The 27,685-nt window shown below is 42.9% G+C and overlaps 1 protein-coding gene across 3 annotated transcripts in view; it reads right to left on the bottom strand.

Moving 5' to 3' along the window:
• The window catches only part of LOC125746383 (astrotactin-2-like), a 297,596-nt gene extending 275,077 nt beyond the window's left edge, over positions 1 to 22,519 (bottom strand). For 2 of the 3 annotated variants that reach the window (XM_049020311.1, XM_049020312.1), the window contains exon 1: positions 1,908 to 2,279. In XM_049020311.1, the coding sequence (XP_048876268.1) occupies positions 1,908 to 2,256 (349 nt within the window). In that variant the 5' untranslated portion in view covers positions 2,257 to 2,279. Of the gene's footprint in view, positions 1 to 1,907; positions 2,280 to 22,443 lie in introns of those variants that run through there. The other variant, XM_049020314.1, reaches the window with a different exon arrangement.
• Between the last annotated feature and the right edge of the window lie 5,166 nt (positions 22,520 to 27,685).

Here is a 27,685-nt window from a genome sequence, read left to right as displayed (position 1 = left end):
AAATTACACCTTCAATCAGCAAGCATTTTAGCTTTCAATTTAAAAAAACATGATTGTTTGAAATCCATGTACAAGTGGTAGACGTCCTTCAAATGGACTGAAATGTGAAAATTACCATGTGGAGGCTGGAAAAATCAGACCTGAGATCAGAAGTAAAGCAGGTAGCGGGAAGGAAATGGTTAATTGCCCTGAGACAAAATGTGTCTTGAAATAAGTTATTAAAAGCTAAAAAGCAAGTTTTTTTTTAACTCATCCTCATCCATATTTTTACCTAACAAGACACATATAATAATTATTTGCATGTTTTGTAGTATATATTAGGTTTCTGCCTTTCAGAAACTGACAGAAATAATTTCTTTTCCTCACCTCATTAAGGTTTACTATTTTCTTGTTAAGTATTTTGATTTAGAAAACTCTCCCCGACAGTCATCAAACTGCAGGCAACTAAAGGGCTGTCAGATATCATTGAAATAGTTTTAAGGTTTCTCAACACTTCCTTACAATGCCAGGTATTTTCAACAGCCAGGGCTTTATTATCCTTCCAGCTATAATTTTCTGGAGATAAATGGTTATTTGGCAATGAGCTTTACCACTCACCTGTGCACCGTTTGCTAAAAATACTTTCATGTAACGTAAATTCTAAATACATCTGAGAAGCTACGTGTGATCAGATAAAATAATAAATTAAATAACATGTCAGAATCTAACAACATCTTAATTACTTCAGGTGCTGTAGAGTAGCCCGCTCGAGGGTTTATAAAGGATAGGCTAACAGCGAGGAACAATGCCACAAGAAAAACGCATTATTAATGATTTTATTTTTTATATGACAAGATGACACGAACTCGTTTTCTCTAAGCATTAAAATGACAGGCTGGAAAACAGAGCGTCCGCAGTATAATGCAACACATTTCACGTAACTGTGCGTGTGATTATCTGGAAATGGGGCGAAAAGGCTGTGCCGATTACTTGCGCACTTCCAGGCTGATCCGAGCAGCAAAACTGCAAGGCGAGCATCAGTCCGACAGTAAATACGATACTTAGGCAAGAAACGTGATATTGGTGGAATTGGTTCGTTGCAGAGTGATGAGGAAAATGTAAGGAAGAAATCATTTTTATTCAAGCCGAATTGAGATTTCACATGCATATATATGCACGTTTATCACCGCTTAACAACGAAATGAATCGCAAGGACTCTTCAGAATATTAATTCAAAGTAAGTAAAGATAAGCATGTTTCGTTTAGTTTGCTCTAATACGCAAACATATAATGGCGTGACACTGTCATGCATGTTGAATGTACTTATGATCCATACTGTATTAGGGGTATTTTTCCGAAGTATTCTCCGGTTAAATATGGAACACGGGATCCAAAATTGTGACTCTTAAAAAAAGAATCACAAGCGTACGTTTTAATACATTAAGATGCAGTTTCAGTCTTTCAAAACGTGCCCTGTTTCCACGTGAATGTTCCTCTTTATAAGTAAATTCGAAAAGAGAACCTTGAAATATTTTATTATGGAAAAAATAAGTGCAAGTCTTGGGGTCTTCCCCGTACGCGACGCTCTTACACACCTCGCTTTACAAAGCAGCGAATATTAACTGGAGGAAACAGAAGGTGGTCTCCTGGTAGCAATCGCTTTTGATCAGGTTTCGACCCTCATATGTTAAGCCATCGGAGATGTGCGGACCATCGCTTCACGCACAGCCGACATTTACTTAAGGTCATACTAACTGAAAACAGTGTATCTCACGCACACAAAGAGACGGGCACACACAGTACCTATATAAACGTATGGTAAGCTATACGTATCATAGGGTGCTGGACACGCACTGGGATTTACTCGCTGGTCGTCGGGTTTAATATGGGACATTGGTCGGCGTCATTGGGTCGTTCATACCGCTTACCCAGCGTGAAGTACGGGAGAGCAGTGTTGTCGAGATCATCCAGCACGGAGATCCTCCCAGGTAGGTCTGTCCTGACGAACAGGAGAAGCCGGGACTCCCCCCCTCCTCCTCCGGCCACGCTCCCCGAACCACCCCCGGTGAAGCTGAACTCGTTCTCCCGGAGTACGGGCAGCGTGGACACGGTCACGGTTTTAACTTCGCACGGGCTCTCCGCATCGCTCCCCTTCTCTTTGTCGTCGTCAGACCGCCCGGCTCCGGCTCCGGCTCCTCCTGCCGCCGCCGCGGTGCCTGAAAGCAAGAGCCCGAGCAGGAGAGCTGTGGCGAGCGCTGGTGCTCCTCTCCTGGCCATCGCGCCGTTTCTGCTGCTTTAAGTGAGAGTCATGAAGCGCTTGTGCGCTTATACCAGCCTCTCCGCTGGAGACGTGGGGCGTGTGTCCAGGAGGCGGCAGCACAGGTGAATTATGCTCCCCCCCCCCCCATTCCCAATAACTTCACCCACTCCAATTTATTTATCGATTTCCAATTACATTTTATTAAATACATTATTTCAAAATAACTCATTCCCACTACTCATCATTAACTTCACTTAACTTTTGTTCAGTATACTTCACACGCCACTCTATATGCATGCAATTGTTTCTATGTATTAGTTTGGTTCCCTAAAGCCAAATTTCCTAATGCATGTTTACCTCGCATGACGGGATTTATTTTGTGTTTTAATCATGACTAATTTGTCCAGCTGTAGCTCAGCTCAGCCAGTGAGCGAGCGCTAAGCCCTGACCAAGATAAGGTGATTTCGCTATTAAATTATTATATTACTTATTTAATACTCGTGTTTACATGACTACGCTTAAAAAGAACAGATTTTAGATCTTAATCCATTTTAATCGCTCTTTTTGGAAGATATTCAGATGTTGTAAGCTGTAGCTGTATTTTTCACCCCGAGAATTTCGAGCCACATCTTGTTCTGCTTCCGGTCATTATTATTTTACGGTGACCACAACAATCCACTTTCACGGAGCAGTTACATTTTCTAGTTAGTGGAAATAAAAATAAATGTACAGGTAAAGTAAAAATACATTTGCCCTACTCCAGGTAATAACTGGAAAAAATGATTCCCACTGTGAAATATGATTCATCATAAAGCACTTTTATCCATTTTAAACTGCAGAAATGTTAGTGGGGGAGAGATTATTTAAGCACTTACATGCGCTCACATGTCGCGTGGATGAGAGTAGCTCTAGCCTCGCCAGACTTCCCAAAAAAGGTCTCGCTCAGCTAAGTTTGATTTCTTTGTGTTGTTCTTTTCTTTAATTGTAGGAAACTTTATAATTTATACATGAAGCAGCAGTTCTGGTAACACTTATTATGTATCATATTTCACCACATGATTACATGTCATATTTTAGTACGGGGGGGGCATAGTTTCTGAAGTTATTAGGTTATTATGGGTGAATTGCGGAAACCCCAGAATTGCACTCCCAGCTTGCATCGCCCTAAGGCTTGCTTCTAGTGTGTCACTTTGATCCATGAAAACGAAAGACAGCAAAATTTAATGAAATAAATATTCCCAATATTTAAGCAATTTCCTGCTGTGAATTAATGATAAATATTGTGCCTGGCCTAGGTTGTAAAATTTTTTAAAAATAATAAGAATTCATATAAATGGGTTTCTGGCCGGGCTGTAGGAATAACGTTCAGCATAGCGGTAGGTGCTAATTAAACCCGGGGTACCGCAATCTTACAGCATTACAGGTCAATAGAGAGTGAAACTGCACCGAAGACCAGCAAAATGCTGGAATCCCAAGCTGTTATACAGCACCAGTCAAAAGTTTGGACACACCAAGAGGCTAACAAAGGAGAGTGATAATGTAACGTCACATGACCTGCCCACCTGACGTAAACACAGTAGAGATGATTTTGGAGGAGTTTGACCAGAGAGTGAAGGAAACGCGGCCAATGAGAGCTCAGCATATATGTGGGATCTCCTTCAAGACAGCTGTACAAGTATCCCGGGAGGCCACCTCATGAAACTGGCATAGATGAGACAGCAGGGTCAGTCAGTTCCTGGAGTAATTGGGGTTAAGGGCCACACTCAAGAGCCCAATGGTGGGATCACTCTGACGACCATGGGATTTGAACCAACAACCCTTTGAACTCCAACCCACCTGCCAACAAATGATTATTTTTTAAAATACTTTTTGGGTCAGTGCATAATTCCATATATGCTATTTTATAGTGCTGGTGTATAATTATAATTACTTATAATTACTAAAATGTAGAGAATAGAATCTTTCTATAGGTTAGTGTGTCTAAACTTTTGACTGATACTGTACATGAAGAGCAACAAGAGATACTCAAGAAACATACCCAGTACTCAAGAAGTACACCATTAACTGAAGAAATACACGCAGTAGAGCACTGCATGGGCTTCTCATCTTGAGCCTGACTTAAATCCGAGACCAGGTTTTACGATGTGATTTTGTGTTGGCTCAAACATGCTAACACACATAGTAAACACACGGGTGTGCTGTCTTACACACAAGGCAATGTTTCTAGGCAATTAGCATCTTAGCACAAGAAATACATAATAAAGTCATGACACTTCAATGAGCCCAAAACCCAGCCAAAGCCTAACCCGAATCTGCCAGTGAGCTTGAGTCTCATAGGGCTTGCAGACCCCTAGTACTCAGTGCTCAAGAAATACACTCAATACTCAAGAAATAACTACACTAAATACCAATGCAATACACTCAGTACTAAAGAAGTACACTTAATACTCAAGAAGTACACCTGATACTCAAGAAATATACTCAATACTCAAGAGATACACTCAGTGACAGTAACATTAACAATAATAATTATATCCTTATTACTATGAATGAATAGCTAGCTAGAGTCGTAACAGGATCTCTGTGGGATTTTGCATTAGTGTTGGTTTGACTCTGAGACATGGGACAGCCTTGTACTCTCAATAGCCTCATTGTTTTATTAAAACCACTGGAAACCATTAAAGTAACCAATGGGACCTGGAGTCAGTCCATCAGTGACCGATGGTAGGCAGTGATCCCACCCACAGGGGCTTCCGAGTCTCATCACAAGAAGAAACCATGTATTTATAAACCATAATATTAATTTCTGAATGTGTGGGCGAATAACACATTATAAGCAGCACAAGCTAGTATTCATAATACATGAAATTATAATACAGTGGTCTCTCCATTATGCACAGTTTTGCTTTCTGCAGTTCCAGTTATCAGATGAACTTTTACTGTACTGAAATATTGTTGTTCCAGTAACCCCCCCCCCCCTTTTTTTATATGAAAAACTTTATTTAAAATATCAATCCTAACGGGGAGCTGGGCATTGGGTTTTTTTCTTCTTCATTTAAAGCTTTAGTATATATAGTATCTATACGGTTTGGTACGATCTGTGGTTTCAGGCATCTGCTGGAGGTCTTGGAACTTGGACAAGGGAGGACTACAGTATGCAGTACATATACTATTAACATATTTAATATAAGATAATAATGAGCTATTAGTTAAGTTCTCCACAAACGAGTTTGATGGGCCGAATGGCCTCCTCTTGTTTGTAAATTTCTTATGTTCTAATATATTAATCATTCACTATATATCCATCCATCCATCCATCCATATGTCTTTGACAGAGGGTGAGCGTGGAGCCCATCCCAGGCAGCCCAGGGCATAAGGTAGGGCTACGCCTGGAACGATATACTTTTTAAATAATGCTAATATTTAACTCGTGCCAGCAAATGTACAATCACCCGTTGCTAGTATCTGCTTCATGGAATCATTTGCGGCAGCATCACGTTAGCATTTCACATGTTCTGTTTTATTTTTGTATTATGCTTTATATCTTGTTTTAAGGAATGTAAAAATTGTTTTTAAAATAAGTGTATATCAATATAGCCTCGTGCCCACAGCCCTGGTCAGGGATCATGGCCCCAGCACGTCCCATGGGGCCGTGGGCTTCTGCGTGACGACATGCTTACAAAGACCTTCCTGTCTGTGCCAGGCCATATTGCCGCTCCTATTTTCCCACGGTGCCTGGATGAGTAAGACACCGCAGGAAATATCATGGGCATCGCTCACAAACGACCAGATCCTGTTGTCTTTTCTGTCTGCATTTTTACATGGAGACCAAAGCCCTCGAAAATATCTCATGACATGCGGAGCGTGAACGTTTCAGGTTAGCGGTGGGACACGTCACAGGACGAAAATACGCAAATATCAGTGTTTTTCTAGTTAGAATCAAGGACCTCCACTGAAAGCTGACCACAATGGAAGCTTGGTTTCCTGCCAGAAGATATTATTTAATGCCATGTGCTTCTACAGCCCCCTATTTTAACAGGAGAATAAATAGTGGATTAAGAATACGACACATGTCAGGAGATAAACAGCCTCAAGTCGCACTGCAGAATGAGATTTCAGAATCCCGCATTACTGAAATACACACATTTAACACGAAACTAAAGTGATTAAAAATGGTCAAAGCACTTGAGCCGCCAGTAATGTTCCCGCGAACAGAATAAATGCATCTTTTTAAAGAAACGTAGCACTCAAAAGGCCCGTAATTGCTTTTAAGATATTAGGCAAAATAGTTAGAGCGGCCAAACATGACAGAACATTTTAAGCACACCTCGCTTACTCTGTTTCTCTCTCTCCCCCTCTTTGAGAGCTCTTCAGCTCTTCCTCACTTGACACTTGAGGTGTGAAAGGTGATGGTTTTTCTTTAATTGCAGTGGGAATATACACACACACACACATATATATACACACACACACACACACACACACAGGAAGGTTACGTATTTTGTTGCTGCAACGCAGAGCAACGCAGGAGGAGGGAATGTGGAAGTGGAGCAGAGGGTCCACCGGGCTGCGAGTGGATGGATTGAAAACACAGCGTGCGCAGCATTTGATGCGCCTGGCCATGCACGTCGAGCGCGGGCGGCGGACGTATGCTCTCGCCCGCTCCCTCCACAGCTCTCCCCGGTCCTCCTGGCCCAGCGCCACGGGGAAGACGTCCCCCGCCCTGGCCGGGCCGCTGAGACCCCACTGGCTCCCGTGCAGTCTGGCTGCCATATCGCATTTTCCACCCGCCGGGCCAGGATGTTCGTTCAGCTGCCGGTCAGATGGAAACGTGGCCGACGAAAATGGGCGGGGCGCTCCCATGAAACGCGGTACGACGGAGCGCGTTCAGCACCGTGGATAGCTTCTGGGACCATTTCTTAGTCACCCTCCCCCCCCCCCCCCCCCCCCACGGCTCTTGATTCAGCAGCTGCATCGCACAGGGTTCACCCGAGGACAGGACTGAGGCTCGTTAGCCGCCGGGAGTCTGGAGACCCGGAGACTCGCTGACCTTCTCGTTTGCACACACCCCGGTCCCTGGCTCCTGAGTAAGGTCCATCCTGCTGGAGACTCACCGGGGGCGTGGAGCCAAGACGACAGCTCACATCCTGCTCTGGATGGGAATGCAGCCCTTTTACAGGCACACAGGCACGTTCACATGCCTGAGTGCTGCAGCGTGTGGGTGAATCGCTGGCAGATGGACTGGCGCTGAATTCAGAGCGTGCCCTGCTTTGTGCCCCGCGCTGCTCCGGATAGGCCCCAGATCCCTGCCATCCTCATGAGGTAAGTGGTTACTGGAAATGGACGGATGGGCTACTTTTAATATTTTATGTGCATGTTTTTCAGCAGGCACTGCAAGGAAATGGCTCTGATTTGGCGCATCAGGCAACGAGCCGAGGACTCCGCAACGTCCGTAACCGTCGTAAGGTGCAGAGAAAAGCCACGTATGAATGCAGATGAGTGTCTGAGAGTCAGCATATGCTGTTAAGGGCTACTTCTGTGGCTGACCTGGATTTCTTGCTAGCCCTCTTCCTGCTGTATAGGTTTCATACGTGCGCCGTCTGAGGACATTAATTATTGAATGCCACATTATTTTTTCAAGAGGGATGGGTCATGATTTTGCATCCAGATAATATGGAATATGGGCTTATTCAAATATTATTTGTGAAGGGAGGAATGACCTGAAGAGGATAAATAAAACAAGGACTATAGTAATTATAATAATAGTAATAATTAATAATAAATAGTAATAAATTAGCCACCCATATCCAGTTTAAAAAAAAACACATAATTTTAATAAATACACATAATAATCACTTCACCTGCAGTTTGGTTAAGTGGTGTCTCTGATATTAGCCACAGTGTATGATTCTGGTGCAGTGTGTGACTCAGTGGCTTAGAACACTGTGCCTGTTGTCAGGTCAGAAGGTTGCAGGTTCAAATACTGTGGTCGGCAAAGTGATTTCACTGTTTGGACTCTCAGTACGGCTGTTAACCTCAGCTGCTGCAGACTGTCTGACCCTTTTCAACTGTCTGTCACTTTGGAGAGAAGTGTGAGCTAAATAAATTGATATGAATGATCGTGTCCAGGGTGTGCTTCAGTGTGGCCTGGGATAGGTTCTAGGCCCCTCTGTGACCCATGTATTATTCCTGTTTGGGAACCTTGATCTTTTGATTCAAATATAAGCTATCTATGACTTCATATTGATTCAACATTTCAAGTCAAATCACCAAAGTCACGGAAAATCGCAATTCTCCTCACACGTTCGTTCATGAAGGACCCACCATATGCCGCACGTGCCTCTGGGCATCAGTCCTGGCTTACTAAACACAACGTGCGTTTAACTCCAGTGATTGTAAATCCTGTCAGTTGGTATTGAAAACAGTTTCTTGCAGGGGCCACATAAAATGTGTAATACAGTTCCTCCGACTGTCAGTGAGATCCCTTAACTCTACACTAGAACAGCAATTAACAATAGCTATGTGGGCCTTCACTGATAGATAGGGTATTCACTGAAGCTGCTGGAAAGCGTGAAGCCCTTGTAATCACTCACAGTGTTTAGTTCTGCTGTCATATAAACAGATGGTGTCTATTTTATATACCATCTATCTGTCTGAAATATGACAAGTGTTTGATTGTTTTTCACAAAACAATCAGGCAGACAGTTTACATAAGAAAGCCATACATCACTGTTATTCGGGGCCTTGGCTCAGAAAGCAATTATTCCTGAGAGACGTGGGATCCACTCTGCTGGTGCTGATGAAAGTTACCACAAGACTGTTTCAGAAAATTGATTGGAACCACTGGAGTAGCGAGTAGCAGAAACGAAGTGCATATAACCCATTCAGATTTGGGTTGGCCATTCCTAGGACCCACACTCAAAAAGTCACTTTGGGGTCCACTGCCCCTGCTTATGTAGTGACTCTTTTTGGCCAGCAGGGGGCTCCAAAACCTTGGGGGCAAATGTGTGGTTTGAGTGGTAGTTACCAACATCACTCAGCTCATTCTCGCATCCAGGGGATGTTTCATGGCATGATATTTTGTGTAGGAGTATATGTGCTTTTCAAAAAGTAAGCTTTCCGTACTTATTTTATATTTCGTTAATTAGTTCTCATATTAAAATACAATGACTAGCATGTTACACCACCAGCTAAATCAGGTGATAGTGCTTTTCTAACCGGATACATTTGAAGCTGGCGAGAGCAGCCGAGCTTATTAAATAAATCTTACTGAAAGCTTTTTGTTGCTTACAGTGGATTAGACCTAAAATGTATTTCTGCAGTCCCTTTTGTAGTCTGTGTGAAGGTAAGATTTCAGTAGCCAGTGGACACAAAGAAGAGAATGACCTCAGATTACAGGCCAGAAGAGGTGCTGGGATATCTAGCCATTACATGTAGAGCTCTGATTAATACATTAGTTATATGTTATATTAGTCAAAGAGTTAAATATATTGACTTTTGTCTTGCCGTTTCTTTTCCTTTTGGACAAACAGCTCTGGTTACAATCAGATGATTCAGCAGTATTGTTGTTTACCTGGATAAATTGCGGCTGGCGACACCTGCAATAAGGCTGATTGGAAGTGAGGGCTGCGGCGGGTGTCCCGTTTCGTCCATCTGTTTGGCAATTTGCCCCACAATTAGCGGTAAATGACTGCCGTGAGCTCGGGAGAGAATAGGAAGCATTATCCGGAGCTGCCGGAAAAGGTCATTCCTCGGCAGAGTTAGCAGAACAGATGGAAAAATAAGTCATTTTCTTTTTCTTTCTAAGTCTTATTGCGGTTAACGTATGCTTGCAAAACTCACATTTGGTCGCTTCAATGACACTTATCTAAAGCAGTTAATAGATTAACACAGTGGCCCGCAGGGATAAAAAAATAACATTATTAGCTCATGTTTTTAACCACAGTGCTGCTCAAGGTACTTTTACCTAATTATCAAACATTTTATAACTGTACTCTACGCAGCCTGCTTACTTTCAGATTCATATTTCAAGTAATATTACATGTTACAGCGCACGGAAAATGCAATGCTCCCGGTGTTTTTGATGTTACCTTCTAATTCGTGCTCTTCTTTGAATTAACATTTGCGATGAGAGTGCATTGAAACGTACGCTGAGCTGCATGAGTGACTTGCAGGGATGAGTGCATTGAAACGTACGCTGAGCTGCATGAGTGACTTGCAGGGATGAGTGCATTGAAACATGCATTGACTTGCAGGGATGAGTGCATTAAGGTATCGGCTCTGATGAAGAAGGAACAAACAGAAAATCAGTGAGCTAAGTGTGCCAGAGCGTTATATCGGAATGCTCAACAATGAGAGCTTAAACGACAACATGATTAGGGCGACATTATTATTATTATTATTAGTGGTAGTAACAGCAGTAAGTAGCAATGGTAGGTGCGAGAGAAGAGGGTCACTGAATTGGCTCTAAATGAATCCCACCCCAGACTGAATGCTTTAAGGTTTGTGACAAACCAATATTGAGACTGATTAGTCCTTCTTAACGTGCTGTAGTTTGTTTAATAAAGGGGTGTCAAACTTCAGTCCTGGGGGGCCAGAGGCCTGCACATCTTTGGGTTTCCCCTCATTTAACACACCTGATCCAACCCCTTTCCTTGTGCTAATTACCATACAGATCTTGAGCTGAATCATTTGTGGTGGAACAGGGAAAGAACTAAGCTACACAGGGCTCAGGCCCCCCAGGACTTGAATCTGACACCCCTGCTCTAAAGGGTTAACGCAAAAAAAATGTGTAAAGGAATCTGGAGGACAATTCGAATAAACCTGGAAGGAAAAAAAAGCCTATTCATTCATCTAATCAGCATAATCATTTACCCCGTTACTTTATCCTCAGGTCTTGCAGTATTTCATTTCTCTACTCTTACCGACGAGTTGAATATAGACTGGTTGGCTCAGAGTCATTTTAAGGACTGTTTGTTAATTGCACCGCCCACACTATTATGAAAATGCTCACAGCTTGCGATATAAAACAAACATAAGATATTGATGGGAAAAGCAATTCCATCCTGACAAGAGCAGTGGCTGACTGCCGATCTGCCGCGTTGGAAAAGGAACCTGACGAGGCGTTCGGGTGACGGATAGCAGCTAAAGGTTAGCTTTAGCTTTACAGCTGCTGACGTCACTCACCCAACGCCTATCGCTATAGACCGTTTCCCTTTGTTGTCGGATCCAAATAAATGCTGAATAATAATAATAATAATAATAATAATAATAATAATAATAATAATAATAATAATAATAATAATAATAATAATAATAATGGGGGGCGGCATGGTGGTGCAGTGGTTGGCACTGTCGCCTCACACCTCTGGGACCCGGGTTCGAGTCTCCGCCTGGGTCACATGTGCGGAGTTTGCATGTTCTCCCCGTGTCGTCGTGGAGTTTCCTCCGGGTACTCCGGTGTCCCCCCACAGTCCAGAAACATGCTGAGGCTAATTGGAGTTGCTGAATTGCCCGTAGGTGTGCATGTGTGAGTGAATGGTGTGTGAGTGTGCCCTGCGATGGGCTGGCCCCCCATCCTGGGTTGTTCCCTGCCTCGTGCCCATTGATTCCGGGATAGGCTCCGGACCCCCCGCGACCCATTAGGATAAGCGGTTTGGTAAATGGATGGATGGATGGATAATAATAATGATACAGCTTATGGGCTATTTATCTTAATGGCTGGAGGCACGGAAGAGTTTTTAAAAGCTGCAAAAATAGTTACCGAACACCAACTGACAGCAAGCCTACTAAAGGTTAGTTAAAAATGTTTTCAGATAATATTTAATGCTATGGTTTAATACGTATTAATGGTATCATGTGAAGACCACGGATGTTATAATTTAAAGCAACGTTAGTTGCATTTTAAGTAATACTGAAATAGGAAATGGATACGTTTTTGAGTTAATAAGTAAGGATTTTTCGGAAGGACGTTAATTTTAATCTAGGGAGACAAACATTCCATAAAAAGATATAAACCATCTTATTATTTGCATAATTTAATTTTTACAAACGCAGATGAATTGGTTATACCAGTTATTTTAAACAAAATAATTATCCGACTAAGGAAAAAAAAGCCTATTCCAGTTTGGAAGTAGGCTAAATATCTATGAAAAGGTCAAACTAAGAAAAATTATTATTATTTTTCAAGAATTTTGTAATTAAGTGTAACTGAAATTCATATATTCATTTTAGGCAATTTTCTTCTCACCCTGCATCAAAGTGTGGCATGTTCCATTTCATTTATACACGCAGTTGACCGAGATAAAAAAGAAAAAATGCAGAAGTACCCTTGCTGGTATAAAACACCTACACTTACTCTCTGTTTATCTGGCACTCCTGAATTGATTTTGTGGCGGTGTCCCGAATTGGCTTATTTCCTTGGCGCTTCCATATTTGCAGTGTCTCAGTCCTGATTCCACAGTGAGGGAGTTTTATCCTGTTTGGGAGAATTTCTGCCTCTGCTGGAGAAATCGTGGCGTGTGAGTATGCAAGCACAGCACCTTTTTTCGGGGCACTCTGTGTCATTTTCCGGATACGAAATCTGCTGTTTGGGCCTCTCGCACCCCCCAGGTTCATAATGAAGAAATGGGAAAATGCAGTTTCTCCGTGGTGCAGTCCACCTCTGCCGACAGTGGAAACCATCAAAAAGCAAGATCTCAGCTCTTGTTATTCACGACAGCTTCCACCCGACCTTCGCTGCCAGCAGGGGGAGAAGCGGTTCAGGAACCAAGCAGCTGAGCACACTTTTCAGGGAGGTGCACATCTTGGGAGTGAACCTGCGTTTCTGTGCTTCAGAGCCAAGCTATATCACCTGGTATCCGCAGAAGAATCTGATCGGTGAGCCCATGGTTAATAATGAATGGAGGATTACAGCCCAATGATACAATTGGCTTTTATGTCCATCGACAAGGGTGCAATATCTTAACATTTTTTGTGTGCCCCATCTGCTTCAGAAGGCCCAGTCTCATCTTCGTAGATCTCCAGTTATGCTTTGGTTATCATGGCAGGGAGGGTGGGGTAACTCCACAGTTTCGAGCAGCAGTTATTATTTGGGGAGGGGTTATTTGTCCTCCGTTCTTCGTTAACAGCTGCCAAGGGTCACGCCCAACTACTTAACGTTCATGAGCATGTGCGGGTAATTATAATTCCAGGTGAAACCCGGGTCTTTTAAATTAAAATGGTAGTTTATAAACCCTGTCCTAGTTCAGAGTCCCCCCCCCAACATGAATTAGGTGGTCACCCAAGAAGGAAGCACCACAAAGTACTTGTGCAAATGGCAAATAAAGCACTGTTTCCTTATATTATTGCATGTGTCACGATCCATGCGGGGAAACGGGTAAGCGCACAGGCGCCCGGCTGGCAAGCGGGCAAGAAGCAGGCAAGCACGGCGAAGAACGGGGATAACGGGGATTTATTAATGGAGTCAGGGCAGGAAACATCAGACACTGACTAACATCAATGACAGACACTGAACTCTGGTAAGACATGGACTCAAATAGACAGGACGGAGCAAAATAACTAGACACAGCTGGGTACGATCAGGGAAGCACACGTGGATAATCCCCCCCTAACTTGTCGGATTTAAGGTACCACAGTTTAAATGGACTTCATATTCGTTCACTTACATTTTGCCCAGACTACCTTAAATCCGACACGTTACCCCGATAAGCCAGTAACTCCGCTTCGTAGTACAGGCCACTGCTCTCCAAGGTCAAAGCCGACACCTGTGTACAAAGACCCCTTCCGTGGATCCTTGCACTAAGGTCTGGGAACTGCTACATTGGTCTCCAACAACTAAGTGGTAGTTTTATCCACGAGGAGGGAAGGGTTAACAATTCATGTTTGCTCCCTTTGATTTGAACCCATAACATTTGCATTGTTAGCACAACGCTGTACTTATTAAGTGACAGTAGCTTCCATCAAGCTATAGGAGGTCCACCCTGTTTTAGAGGATGATGTAAGCACTATTTGCCTACTTTTACATAAAAACAATGTGAATAGTTACCAATTCACATAGAAATATTTAGCCAGCGATTAGCCATGTCTTGGAAATCAACTGTCAATTGTGAACAAGTGGTTAGAGACCACTGGTGTACAGGAAAACACACAGTGCTGGCACTGCTGGTCCTGCATCTCGCCACCGAAGGCCTGTATCACAAAGCCGGATTCCTTGCTTAGTCGGGTAATTTGAGGATAAGTAACAGTAACTGCGGCTTTTCAATATCATGACGCTGGTTACTTCATAGCAGGATATATTACCATGGTAACTTATGCTGCAGAGCAAAACTGCTCCGGAGAAGGGTTAGCTTTCTGGATCATGGATTTCAAACTAGTACTTAGACCAATCAAAGAGAAGAAGTTGCTCTATTACTTGGTATAACAAATGGACTTTCTCAAACTCTCAGAATGGCTTGTCCTTATGAATCCCGTGACTGCAGTAAAGTTAACTGTATATTCGATATTCACTCATCCAGCCATAATATCTTTCAACAAGCAAGCCAGGCAGTTTTTAATAACAGATATTTAGTGTCCATGGGTAGAGATGCACCCCAATCACTTTTGCATTCCAAACCCATTTGTTAAATCTTATTAACAGCTATGAAAAGTGGCGATCTCTGCTATAGCGAGGTATTGGTTCAGCATGTAGAGCTGACAGACACTCTTGCACAGCCTTTGGTTTTCCAGATTACCTTACGCGCGAATTGTAGTTAACATTTGAATGTAGCACGTGCACTTTCAATCGCTGTCCCTATCTCATATTCTCTTGTGGTGAATGGACAGAGTGCAATAACAAAAAAAATGTATTGCAAAACATAAACTGAAAATCAAGTGGTGGGCATTGTACCCCATTGCCCATTTCTGAAGCCACACCTTACTGAACATGTCTGTCACATTTAGTTTTTTTACCATTAGTCTGTTTATTCTACCCTTTGTTTTTTCATCCAGAAGAGCATTTGTGAGGTCAGGCACTGATGTTGGACATGAAGGCCTGGCTCATAACCTCCATTCTAGTTCATCCCAAAGGTGTTCGATGGGGTTGCGGTCAGGGATCTGTGTTGGCCAGTCAATTTCTTCCACACCAGATTCACCCAAGCATATCTTTATGGACCTTGCTTTGTGCACTGGGGCACAGTCATGCTGAAATCGAAAAGGTTCTTCTCCAAACTGTTCCCACAATGCAGAAGCATTACTGGAGCTTTACTGGAACTAAGGGGTGTAGCCTAATTCCTGAAAAACATCTCCATACCATTATTCCTCCTCCACCGAACTTTACAGTTGGCACAATGCAGTCAGGCAGGTAACGTTCTCCTGGCATCCACCACACCCAGACTCATCCATCAGACAGAGAAGCGTGATTTGTCAGTCCACAGAACATGTTTGCACTGCTCCAGAATCCAGCAGCAGTGTGCTTTACATTACTCCATCTGACTCTTGGCATTGCACTTGGTGATGTGAGGTTAGCATGCAGCTGCTCAGCCATGGAAGCCCATTCCACAAAGTTCCTGGTGCACAGTTTCTTTTTGCCAGGGTTAATGCCTAAGGAAGTTTGGAATTCTGCAGTTACTAAGCCAACAGAGTGTTGGCAACTTTTAAGCACTATGAACCACAGCACTCAGCAACCGTACTCTGCTATTTCATGTGGTCTGACACTTTGCAGTAATACCACTTACAGTTCACCATGGAATATTTAGCAGGGAAGAAATTTCACAAACCGACTCATTACAAAGGTGGCATCCTTTGAGAGTACCATGCTTGAATTCACTGTGCTCTTCAGAACGACGCATTCTTTCACAAATGTTTGTAAACCTGGCTACTGTACGTGGCTGGGTGCTTGATTTTACTGTATATATCATACCTGCAGCCATGGGTCTGAATGAAACAGGTGTCCCAACAGTTTTATCCATATAGGGTAGATTGCAATGTCATGATACCACTAATCTTGGATTGCACTTGTTTGGATTAGTTAAGCTGGAACTTATCTTCGAAGCCTGACTTCAGTGAACCAGCTTTGTGATACAGGCCCCAAGGCTTCCAAGTTTTTATCTCATTTCTGGCGCCAGTGGGGCAGCTCCTTTGAAGAAAGCCGGGGGGCTCAAATCCCAACATCAGGCTGCACTTCCCAGCACAGACACCTTCTGATAAGATGCCGTTGAGAAACATATCACTTTTTCTTACATCGCAGCTGCTAAACAATTTCCCTTGTGTTACTGAGCTAAAGACTGTCTCCTTTCAAATACTCCTTTGACAGTTTGTAATATAGTGCAATCAGTTGGGCAATATCACAGAAGATATAATACTTATTGGTTCCCTAAAAACATGCCAAGATTTATTAAAAGCTTTACATTAATGGCTATCAAGGAGTACTTATAATGTGTGTGAGTATGCTACTGTGCTTTTCTACGCTCCTCCTTTATATCTTTTCTAACTTTGTCTTTTCCTTTGTTCTGGAACGGTTAATAGCCACGACTTGGTATTAAGGCGTTTTCAACAGACACAGTGAATTTGCACAGGCGAAGAGGCTAACATTTGCTTTTCTGTAATGTGATACGTACAAACTACCTATGAGACAGAGTGTGTTTGAGTGAATAGAGTTTCTGAGATCTTTGGAGGAGTTTAATAATCGTGGTACGGTGGGGGTGCTCAGTGTACTTTTACAAACGGCATGGCGCTGAAATTGAGGATTACAGCAATCAGCGCCACGAACGCGCTGTGCTCTTTACTGCCAGACATTTATACAGCGAGTCAAACCGTCCTCAAATGCATTTCCTCACCGCGCTGCCTTTCTAAATGACCGGTACCTATTGTTTTTTATTTATTTATTTATCTTTGTCACTGATTAACGGCGGCTTAGTGCGTGTGAGGATGAATCGGGCACCTTCGCTCCCGGCAGTGACGGTTCTTTGAAAGCGCACCAATCAATAGCCAAGTCATTCCGCTAAATGAGACACACAGCGTCGCCGCTGTATCTTCAAAGTGAAATTTTGTGTCCTTTTAAAATTAAGTGAACGCTTTTCCCCCGATGGCGCCCTCCTGGGCTGCTGTGAGCCCGTATAATGTTTTCCAGAAAATTGTGTCTCGTGTAAGAAAATAAGTCGTCGTTCAGCACCGATACAGTTTTTATTTTCCTTTATAGGACTGTACGAAAAAAACTGATACACAGAAAGATAAAACCAGCCCCATAAATATAATGAACCGTTAATGCCTATTTTAATGACGGTGGAGGCCAGATGGTTAGATGATTGCGTGAATTCCCGAATGCACCTGTTTTTGAGTTTATTTGGGATGTATGATTTCTATATATTTTTATTACATTCTCTTTAATTTAATGTGTTAATTTACTTTGTTAAACTTTATTGCACAGTCTCAGGACCGAATCAGAGTACATTTCACCCCATATCATCAGGAACGTTGCTAAAGATTTTGGGCCCCGTGAAATCATATCATACGCCCCCCCCCCCCCATTCCAAAACAATCCAGTTATTTTCCAAATTTTTTAGGGCCCCCGTCAGTCTGGTGACCTTAGAATCATCCTAACTCCCCCCCATCCCCCCCCCCACGCTGTGGCGCCCCTGCATGTTATACTTGTATAACTGTGTATGTGACAAAAAAGAATGTTGAATCTTGACTCTATGCTTCCTTTCATATTAAAATGTATTAATTACACTGGAACTAACTAGATAATATCGAATTGGGGGGACAGGCTGACTGTGTATTTCTTCAGCTTTTACTCTAGACCCGGTAAAATATATGCTGTTCGCTTTTACTGTGATGATGACACCTACTTTTTCACAAGTGACTAGGTTACTGTGTCACATGACCTGTCAAAGCACGTAAAGGCTTGTAGACACATATATATTATAATAAAATTTATATTATAGTAACGGCTATGAACTCGTATATATTTTATATGTGCAATAAAAGTGATCTGATGCTGTTGGGCTGGCGTGGTTCCAGGTTGTCACCTACGCGGTTATGGAACCGGACGGATAATGTAAGAAGCAGATTCAGAGCGACGCCGTCCCCTTTGCCCAACGGTCCCCGTTTCTATAGAGCCCCAGCGGTTATAAAACGCGTGAAAACGCAGCCAGGAACAGGTGCACTGAAGAGATGGAAGGTGAGTCTCCTTTTTTAATTAAACGGCAATGGGCTTTTGTTTCTGCCGTAGTGGCAAAAGACATTTGCTGCAGTTCCATCGGGCAGAGCACTGTAAGCACTGTAAGCACTGTAAGCACTGTACGAAATGGCAGAAAATGGCCATAAGCAGCACATGTAAAACACCCATTTAAATATCGTCCTCTGGACTTCCTCTTCCAGCTTTAATTATGATAATTACTTGAGGTTGCACTTGTCTCTTAGAGTTAGTGGCTGATTGAATTCTGGGAATTACAGCAGAAGAGTGTTTGATTTATAATAATATAAAAATATATATGGCCACGGCTGGCCCCCCGTCCTGGGTTGCTCCCTGCCTCGTGCCCATTGCTTCTGGGATGGGCTCCGGACCCCCCGCGACCCAGTAGGATAAGCGGTTTGGAAAATGGATAGATGGATGGATATATATGGCCAATTCATCTTTTGAATTTCTATTAACTTCCCAATGTCTACATTTAAGCCATGCTACCTGGTCTGTTTAGACTTTTCTTGGAAGAAACAAAAAAATAACAGCGTTAAGCTACCAGTAATGTGTAAATTTTTTAAAAGTCTACATAATCATTTTATTCCTGGAATTCTGAGATGGAGGTCAAGACAACATTGTTACCCACAAAAACCTTAGCTTAGCCTCTTTAATCACTTAGTATCTCAGACAAGAAATGAAAAAGTTTATAAACATTTGACTTTTTCTGGGTCGTTTAACCCCGGTCTGGGAAGGCCACATGCTTACAGGGTTTAGCGAAACATGTTTAATAAATTCCAATTAACACCCAGTTGGTACCTGAGAACTCCAGGTGACCTAATATGAAACACTATTTAAAATTAATTAAAAACTGAGTTAGAGCTAAAATGAATCCGTACCCCTAGCCTGGTCCTGCCTAAATGGGCAGCCACGCTCCATTTCACCTGAACTACCAAACAAGCAAATCCACGTATTTCCATAAAACGCATGAAAGTTCATCAAAAGCAACCATAGTCTACATTAGAAAATATAAGTAAAATAGGAATAAACTATTTCATGACCTGGATTTGGCACTGCAAAATGCTGTTTTTGTCCCTGATTAATAATAATGAGTATAAAGCTTAACGAATGTATAGCTCAGTCTACGGCAGCCCTTGAAAAGGTACCCAGATGTAATAAGACTAGGTCAGTTTTTTTGCCTTGAGAACTTTGTTGAATTTGTACGTACCCAGGGAGATGGGAGAGGTCAAGTATCGTGTTGGTGATTTAATTACATCCATCCATCCATCCATCCATCTATCATCCATCCATTCATCCATCTATCATCCATCCATTCATCCATCTTCTATCTAGGGCAGGATCACAGACCTTGAGCCCATCCCAAGAAGCAGAGGGCATGAGGCAGCGGGCACTCTGGATGGGATGCCAGTCCCAGGTACAGAGCACATGCTCACACAGTCTCACACTATGGGCACTTTAAAGACACCGCTTCACCTAACTCAGTGTTTTTGGAAGCGGAAAACCTGCACGAATATGGGGAAACTCCACACATAGCCCAAACCACACTGCAGTCACACTGCAGCAAATACACTGCAGTAAATAAAATACAGTGACCAGTTGCATTCTTGTTATTGTATTATTTATTTTTGAGGTTCATTTGTAGACCATCCCTAGGCATTACATTAGGTTTATTTATTTAGCAGTGACATTTATTCAAAGCGATGGGTAATTGAGAAGGTAGGGCCAGCCAATCCCTGGAGCAATAGGGGCTAAGGGCCTTGCTCAAGGGCCCAACAGTGAAATCACTCTGCTGGGATTTGAACTAGCAACCTACAGTCCCACAGTGTTTGTCCAATGGGTTGGCTGAAACCCACAACCCTAAAATTTAGCCGGGCTGCTACATATGAGAAAACTTTGCAAACTGGGTTTGTAGGTTTTAAAGACCCACAAACTGTCACAGCCCTAAGCAACTAAAGGCATCCATATTCCACGAGTCTTCTAGCTCTTTTCCTGTTCATGGTTTTGGTTTGGGGGGGTGGGGGGGATCTCTGTCATAAAGCGGTTGCGATCCCGCAGTGTCCTCCCAGCCCTGGCAAGCCGCCAAGCTCACTTTCTTCCTAATATCTCTTAAACACTGTTTTAACAGTTCGGCTTAGCTGCTCCGTTTCCCAAATGCGTTGCTGACTAAATGCAGGCTTTCCTTACAATTGAAAATAACATCCTGTTTTGTTACGAACGGTGGCGCAACTGAAAAGGTCAGATCTAAACAAAGAGCCTCCTTTGGGAGAAAACTGGGGCACCACTTACTCAACTGAAAAACTTCGCTGTAGGTTTTTCCTGTGTTTTTAGGTTTTAGTGAATACATGTCGTACGTAAAACAGTAAATCACCGAGAGTGTAGAATGAGAAAATGCAGAACATATACTTTTAAGGCGCGACGCTTGTAGACATAAGGGGCCGCAGTATGTAGAAAGTTCCGCATGTAAGGTGAAAATGAACCTGGCACGTTTTCCAGACACCGAAGTGAGTTATGAAAAAGAAATGTGTGAAGTTGGAAGATGCGGGACAAGGGCACCCAGCTAGAGTTTTTATAGTGCAATATCGAATCGTTTGGAGCCCATGGCAAAGTTCACCTCATTAATGACATCTAGCTGGCTGCTGTTTGGAGGACTAATGGGCTGCATTTAAAAGCCAGCTGGGCCGAGGGGAGGGGCGGGATCCTACAGCGGGGGGGGGGAGCAGGTGGCTCTCCTAGAACATGACATTGACTCCGAGAAGCAAAATATTCAACTAGGTCAAAAGGTCAATTTAAAGGGTCACATTGAGCTGCTGTCCCTACCCTTTGCTCGAATGGTGTACCCCGATACGTGGCTTCCATCCATTTCGGTCACATGTCCTGAGAAATAGGTTACATTCTTTTATTTCTTTTTTACTGCCCTCAATCTTACAGCATGTACTGCTAATTGCTAACCGATTATAGGAGAGTAAAATTCAACATGACTGTGCATGCCCTACCTACATTACGCCTGGTGCCAATTTTGTGTTTCAATTAGCTTAGTGCCTATGTTGAACAGCGATTGATTTTTTTTTAATATGTTTCTTTTAAATTACTGATCACTGTGTGCATTTTAATTATTCCCATTGATGTTTAAATTCACCAGCAATTATGTTGAGGACATGCAATGCAGTCGATGAAGGACTCTTTTCCGAAACGTCTTGTCTGTATTTATAAATATTACAACTTATATAATGGAACTCATTAGATTACTATGCACATATTAGAGAAAGCAGACCATTAATGTAGACTGGGCAAGATAATTCAATTGGGGAAACATCTGGTTTAATTATAAAATGCTATCAATCAATGTCAGCCAAGGAGCGATGAGGAACATCTATGGATCAAGTTCAGCTTCAAACTCTCTAATAACACCCCAGCGTGAACAAAGCACCACGTGAGCCAGTGGCAGCCAGGTTCAGTAAACATTTTAGCGATAGCACCCTGGTTAAAATTGATTTACCACAGTGCATTGTCCACTTATCACGAGTGTCGAGAAATCACAAGAGGAAGAGAAATCACATCTGATTCCCGAGGTGAAGATTGCTTAAACTTAGCAGACCTCGCCTGTCAGAATTTAGCTATCATGCTATATGCCAGAGTTAGCACTGTGCAAAAAGGCAAGATACAGTAGCAGCTAGTTGAAGTACTATCCCTTAAACTATGATGGAAAAAAATACACACTACATTAAGGGAGGATTGACATGGCTATACTGGACATGAAGGGTGTGTAGTTAGAGATTTATAGACAAGCGTATCGCATGGGCTGAACAGAAGAATAAATGTCAAAGCACATCAAAGACTTACAGTTCTCAAAGTCCATAACGCAATGCATTTATGGAATAAGCTAAATGCAAGATCGTGTCACAGTCCAGTAATGAAAATAATAAAAAGTGATGAAACATGTGCACTGACTACGAGTTTTACCAAAGCCCTAAGTCTCTGAAAATAGACTGGAAAAAAAATTACAAAAGTCAATGAATAATGCAAAGGTTACCTTTCTCAGCTGCTTTCATTGTGGGACGTGTATCCCAGCGAGGATGAGGGAGACCAGTCGTCCCAATGAAACTCAAATTCCCCTTGCCTTTTATTTTATTTATTTTTTTCCAGAGCACAAAGCAAAAAAAAAAAAAAAATGTCAAAAGGGCGCACAACAGGAAACATAATTTATCATAAATGAAAGGAGGATGCATAACCCACAGGGCATCCAAATGCATAAATCATGCTGCCATTTTCACAGTCTTCCTGGGAGGGATTCCTCTCATGATAGCAATCACGTGACCTGAGGTTCAGTTTGCGATGTCCCTCATGCCTCCCTAAATTTCACTAAAAACTCCCCAAGTCATGCCAACCTTTCAGCCTACTGCAGATTAAATACCTATTTGCTGCCACCCGGTGATGCGTTGTACGTTTGTAGAGGACCGTGGTTGACCCCTCTTTGCGTAATAGACCCTTCGTCTCCTCGCAGCGAAATGCAGCCTCCGGCGACCTCCTGCACACCCACCTGTGGCCGCTTTCACAAAGGGAAAAGTAATTATATCACATGTTCCTTCAACTGTGGTTTTTCTCACTCAGTCCGTACGACTCCACTGAGAAACGGTGTTTGGTTGGGTCACGTTGGGCTGGTCTTTCAGGGAGAACACAAATGGAATTCAGTAACAGAATGTACCAAGGCAACGTTTCTCAGTCCAGACCTCAAAGGTACCCAGAAAGTCCATGGGTGTTTCTCAATAAGCATACTTGACCATACTTGTGTTCTCATGTTCCATTGCCAAAGGCCAGTTCCAATACTCAAGAACAGAAGTATAGAGGATGGCAAAAATTCACAGATATCATTCTTGCCCCTCCCATATATCAAGGATCCGTAGCCTGCATCCTCACCAAACAAGACCAATCCCATGATTCATTGTGCCCCAAGTCTGTTCTTAAGAGGCCAGTTAGCAAGAACAGTCTTTCCAAGACCACAAGTACGATCCGTGTTTTTGGTACTGAGAAACACCCTACATTTTTTGCTCCCTTTCACTTATCAGCACACCTGAGCAAAACAATCAAGAACATCAAAAACCTGATACAGATGTGTTTAGTGGAGATCCACTAGGAAGAACCTGAAAAGCAGAACAAACGACAATACTCTTTTGCGTACGAGGTGCAAACAATGGGACTTCGCAGTCTTCTCCTCTCTTCGCACCCTCCAGCAGCACCGAGAATCCCCCCGTCGGGGAGTTGGTTAATTAGCTGGCTCCCAAGTTAGCTAAACGAGCCCTCGCGCAGGTAAGTCAGCCAGGAAGCACCAGGTGGGAGAGGCATGGTTGGCCAGCTGCCACAGCGTCCTCTTTGCAGAAAATGTCTTTTAAAGGAATCATGGAAATGATGTTGCAGTTAATAGGAATTAACAGCTCCATGCAAATCTGAGCACTTCTTGAAAAAAATGCAGAAATAGCAGATTCTCAAGGTTATGTAATGGATTAAATTACATCAACAGACACCGGGGTCGAGAAAGTTGTAATGCTGTAACATTTCTGTTGGGGTGCTTTGTGGCATTGTTTTATAAAGGGAATGTGTGAGACAGATGTCTTAAGAGAGAGATTTAGCGGGTTATAAATGTGGAACCATGTTATCGGTCCCTCATTAGTGACTAAAAGAACTCCCAGTTGGTACAATCTGGTTCGGTGCCCAGTAAACCTGACAAGATTCCTAATATTCCTCCCAAATCTTGTTTAGTTTTTTTCTGTTCAAGTTTCACTTGCCTGGGTTAGTTTCATGTATGTTGAAATAAATATTTTAGTTGTAGGGTTTCTTCTCTCTGATATGTCACCTCTGTCCTTGCTGATCTTGCAAAGGGAAATAGCCACCCGTCTTCGACCCTGTCCTGATCAGGGTTACAGAGAAGCCTGCATTCTGTAGCAGGCAGTACAAGGTGGGGGGACACCCTGGACTGGATACCAGGCCATCACAGTACCCAGATGCCTGTTAGTCTTACTGCATGTCTTTGAGTGGCATGAGGACACGAGAGTGTCCAGAAGAAACATACATGACACGGGGAGAACTTGCATACTCAACAAACATGGAGCGAGGGTGGGATTTGAACCCTTAACACTGAAGATGTGAAGCAGTAAAATGAAATGATGCTGTATTTGCACAAGTGCAGGTACACTGGAAATCTTTGACTCTCTAATACTGCCCTCCTTTAAGACATACACACACATATACAGTTAAGCTTGGAGTCTGAGTGCAGGATAAGCTATTTATCTAGCATCTCTGGAGCGGGGGCGGGGGGGGGGGAGGGTTATGGGTCTTGCTCAAGGGCCTATTAGACATGTGACTACTTTGCCAAGCACAGGAGTCAAACCAGCAACCTTCCGATCACAGGCACATAAACCTAACCCGTTGAGCCCCACACTGCTCCGTCCCAAAATTGCTGCCAGCGTTGGGATTCAAACCCAAGCCCCCAAAGAGCCTGGAGCCATAATACTACTATGCCACGCTACAATCATTCTACCACCATTTGCATAATTACATGACTAACAGAAGCAAACCCCGTGTGTGTCTTTTTAATTGTGTCAAACTGATCAGGTGAGATCGGAATAGAATAAATCAATCAATCTGTGCATTAAAATTTTATTTTAAATAATTCTATAAAGTTGAGTTTGTTAGTCATGGTCAAGTGGTCTGTGCTCCGTAGGCAGGAAACTGGTCTTTAGCTGAGTTTAGCCCTAGGAAACTGTACGAGAGGTTATAGCAGGTTATGGAGCTTCTCTGACCTCTTCACACTTTCTCAAGTGAGATGTCTAAGGTTAGTTATGTACAGATCACAGTTCACAGTTCAGGTCAGGGGCCTTATGAGAAACCGCTGAGCCATGTGACCAGGGCATGTGGCGGCATCCCGGCAAGCCTGACAGGGGACTGGAGTGAGAAGTGACCAAGAGGGCAGCAGGACATCGTCCCCCTCTGCCATGTCTGCGTCTCCCTCCTATGCCGTCCACCTGCCATCGGACAATGGCAGACCTCCAGGGTAATGAATACAGGCTGTGGCCACCGTGGTTCATCACCGGACAGCTGGCTGTCTCCTCCGGAGGGATCTGTCACATGACCGGCCCGGCTGCCAACTAGCTCACGTTTCGAATCAGGTGGCCAATGGTGGCCTTTGCAGGTTTCACTCTGCTCTAAATCCGTTATTTTCCGGTTGTGAGTTTGAGGCCTGGATTATCAAAGGCATCGCTGGTTGGATGGGCATGATAAAAAGCAAAGGCATGATAAAATGAAATAATTATGATGCAAAAGGATGTGAGGGAAATGTATACCTGTGATGATCAAAACAAAGAATCAAAGAAGAAAGATGAGATTAAAGTGGGAAATCAGTTAAAGGAAACAAAATATCGCTTTTCTGTGTGTTGTAAATCAAATGACTAAAGTCACGCAGGTCCACAGTATGGTGAGTAATTTTCTTGCGGTATTGATGGAGCCAGGGAAAAAAAAACAAAGAAATAAAGTCAATCATTTGATATTTGTTGTCTGTAGAGAGCCAGATGTTCCCTACAAAGGAAATCTCAGCAAGGCGCACAATGCAATAATCTCAAAGCTTACCATGTGAAACGAAACCTTTTCAATCATATTTTCCAGCATGGATTTGAAAGGAAGGGGCAGGTGAGAGTCGAAATAACAGACCAATAGTGATGCGGAGTAAAAAAAAATGTACTGTGAAAAATGTCTTCATTTATAAGACTTACTATTATTGCAAGTGTTGGGGATCCTTTTAAAGGACATGTTTGTTCTGTGAATAAAAAAGTAAGCCGTTCTAAGGCTTCTGTCCAGATGAGTTCAGCAGACGCATTGAAATTTTTGTACTTTCCATGTAAACCCTTTGTCAACAGCACAGTTTATGCTCGCAACTCATAAAAAAAGGGAATATTTCTGTAACCTTTCAGTAAAAGAGATACTGACTGAAAGATCACACTATTCACTAAGACTGACACTGCACCATGCACACCAAAAGATAATGGCCTGCGCAAACAGTCTGAAATGCTTTTCATTTTTATTGAAAGCAGAGTCTCTTTTAAAAAGATCTGGGCCGATCTAATAAGTCCTATTGTGTTAACTAATGCAGGATATGTCCGTGTGGGTTCTGTTAATACACGTGTATTCTGTGCATGTATCTTGCACCTTCCGTTTGCCAAAAGCGGTGTTACAGTGTTTTCTTCATGGTTTTCTTCCTAAGCTTTAAGCCTGACAATTCGGGACTCGGCAGAGGAACGTCGGTAACTTCAGCCAGAGTCTTTTTTAGTTTGTTTGTCGATTTAATCAAAGCTTCCGCCATTGGTGCATCCGATCCTTACAGAAGGTAATGTGACTCGTGTGCTGCATCCCCCTCCCCCCATTTTCAGCATAGCAGTTACTGCACCCAGCTGTTGCATTGCAAAATCCGCCCCCCTTAAACCGAATCCCTGTTCATTTATTGCCATTGCACTTAGATGAAAAGTAACGTCAGATTCACGTATCCATTGCAGTACGAATTACGGATTCATTACTGATTACAGATTCATTACAGATCCATGTATCCGTCGCAGTTACCAGCTGTTCATTAGCTCCGGTTACTCGAGAGAGTTACGGCATCGTGTTCAGTTAATGTTGAATTAACCTCGATTCATTCGGTGCCTATTTTTGTGTTCTTTTATTTTGCTTTTTTTTTATAAATAAAAGTTGATAAATATATTGATTCTGGCAAAACGAAAAAACACCGAGTTGAGAAACGGTTTCAGTACCATTCGCCAAAGTGACAGATGACAGCTAAACTCGGTGTAACGTGACATGTTCTGAGGCGTATCACTCTGCAAACGCTTCGAGGACGGCGCTGCCTTCACTCTGCCGTCAGACATGGCTCACTCCTCCAAATGACTGTCAGCTCAATGTTGCTCGCTTTCAGTCCCTTCCAAGTGCCATTTTGTCCGTCATCTGGGGCCGTTCGTTCCCGGGGCTTCTACACTCTGCTACATTATAGGCGCCCTAAATTTGAATCACTATAGCGTAATGCTAAATATGCCCGTGGAGGAAACTGAGATTGGGGAAAATCCGTTAGTGGGGGGTTTTAACAAGGGCCACTGATGTGCACATTTGTGAATAACATCAATTACACCAGGAGATAAGACGGAATATGGATTTGTTCCAGATACTCATTTCCTGATCCGAGAAGAGGGTCCTGCGGCCCTCACCACTGCGGCGGCTGCTAAAGTGCAAATATTTTT

The sequence above is a fragment of the Brienomyrus brachyistius genome, chromosome 7 (assembly GCF_023856365.1).
Source record: "Brienomyrus brachyistius isolate T26 chromosome 7, BBRACH_0.4, whole genome shotgun sequence".
In the NCBI taxonomy this organism is placed as follows: domain Eukaryota; kingdom Metazoa; phylum Chordata; class Actinopteri; order Osteoglossiformes; family Mormyridae; genus Brienomyrus; species Brienomyrus brachyistius.
Note: the sequence above shows the minus strand (reverse complement) of the source record. Positions and strands in the feature narration are given on the sequence as shown.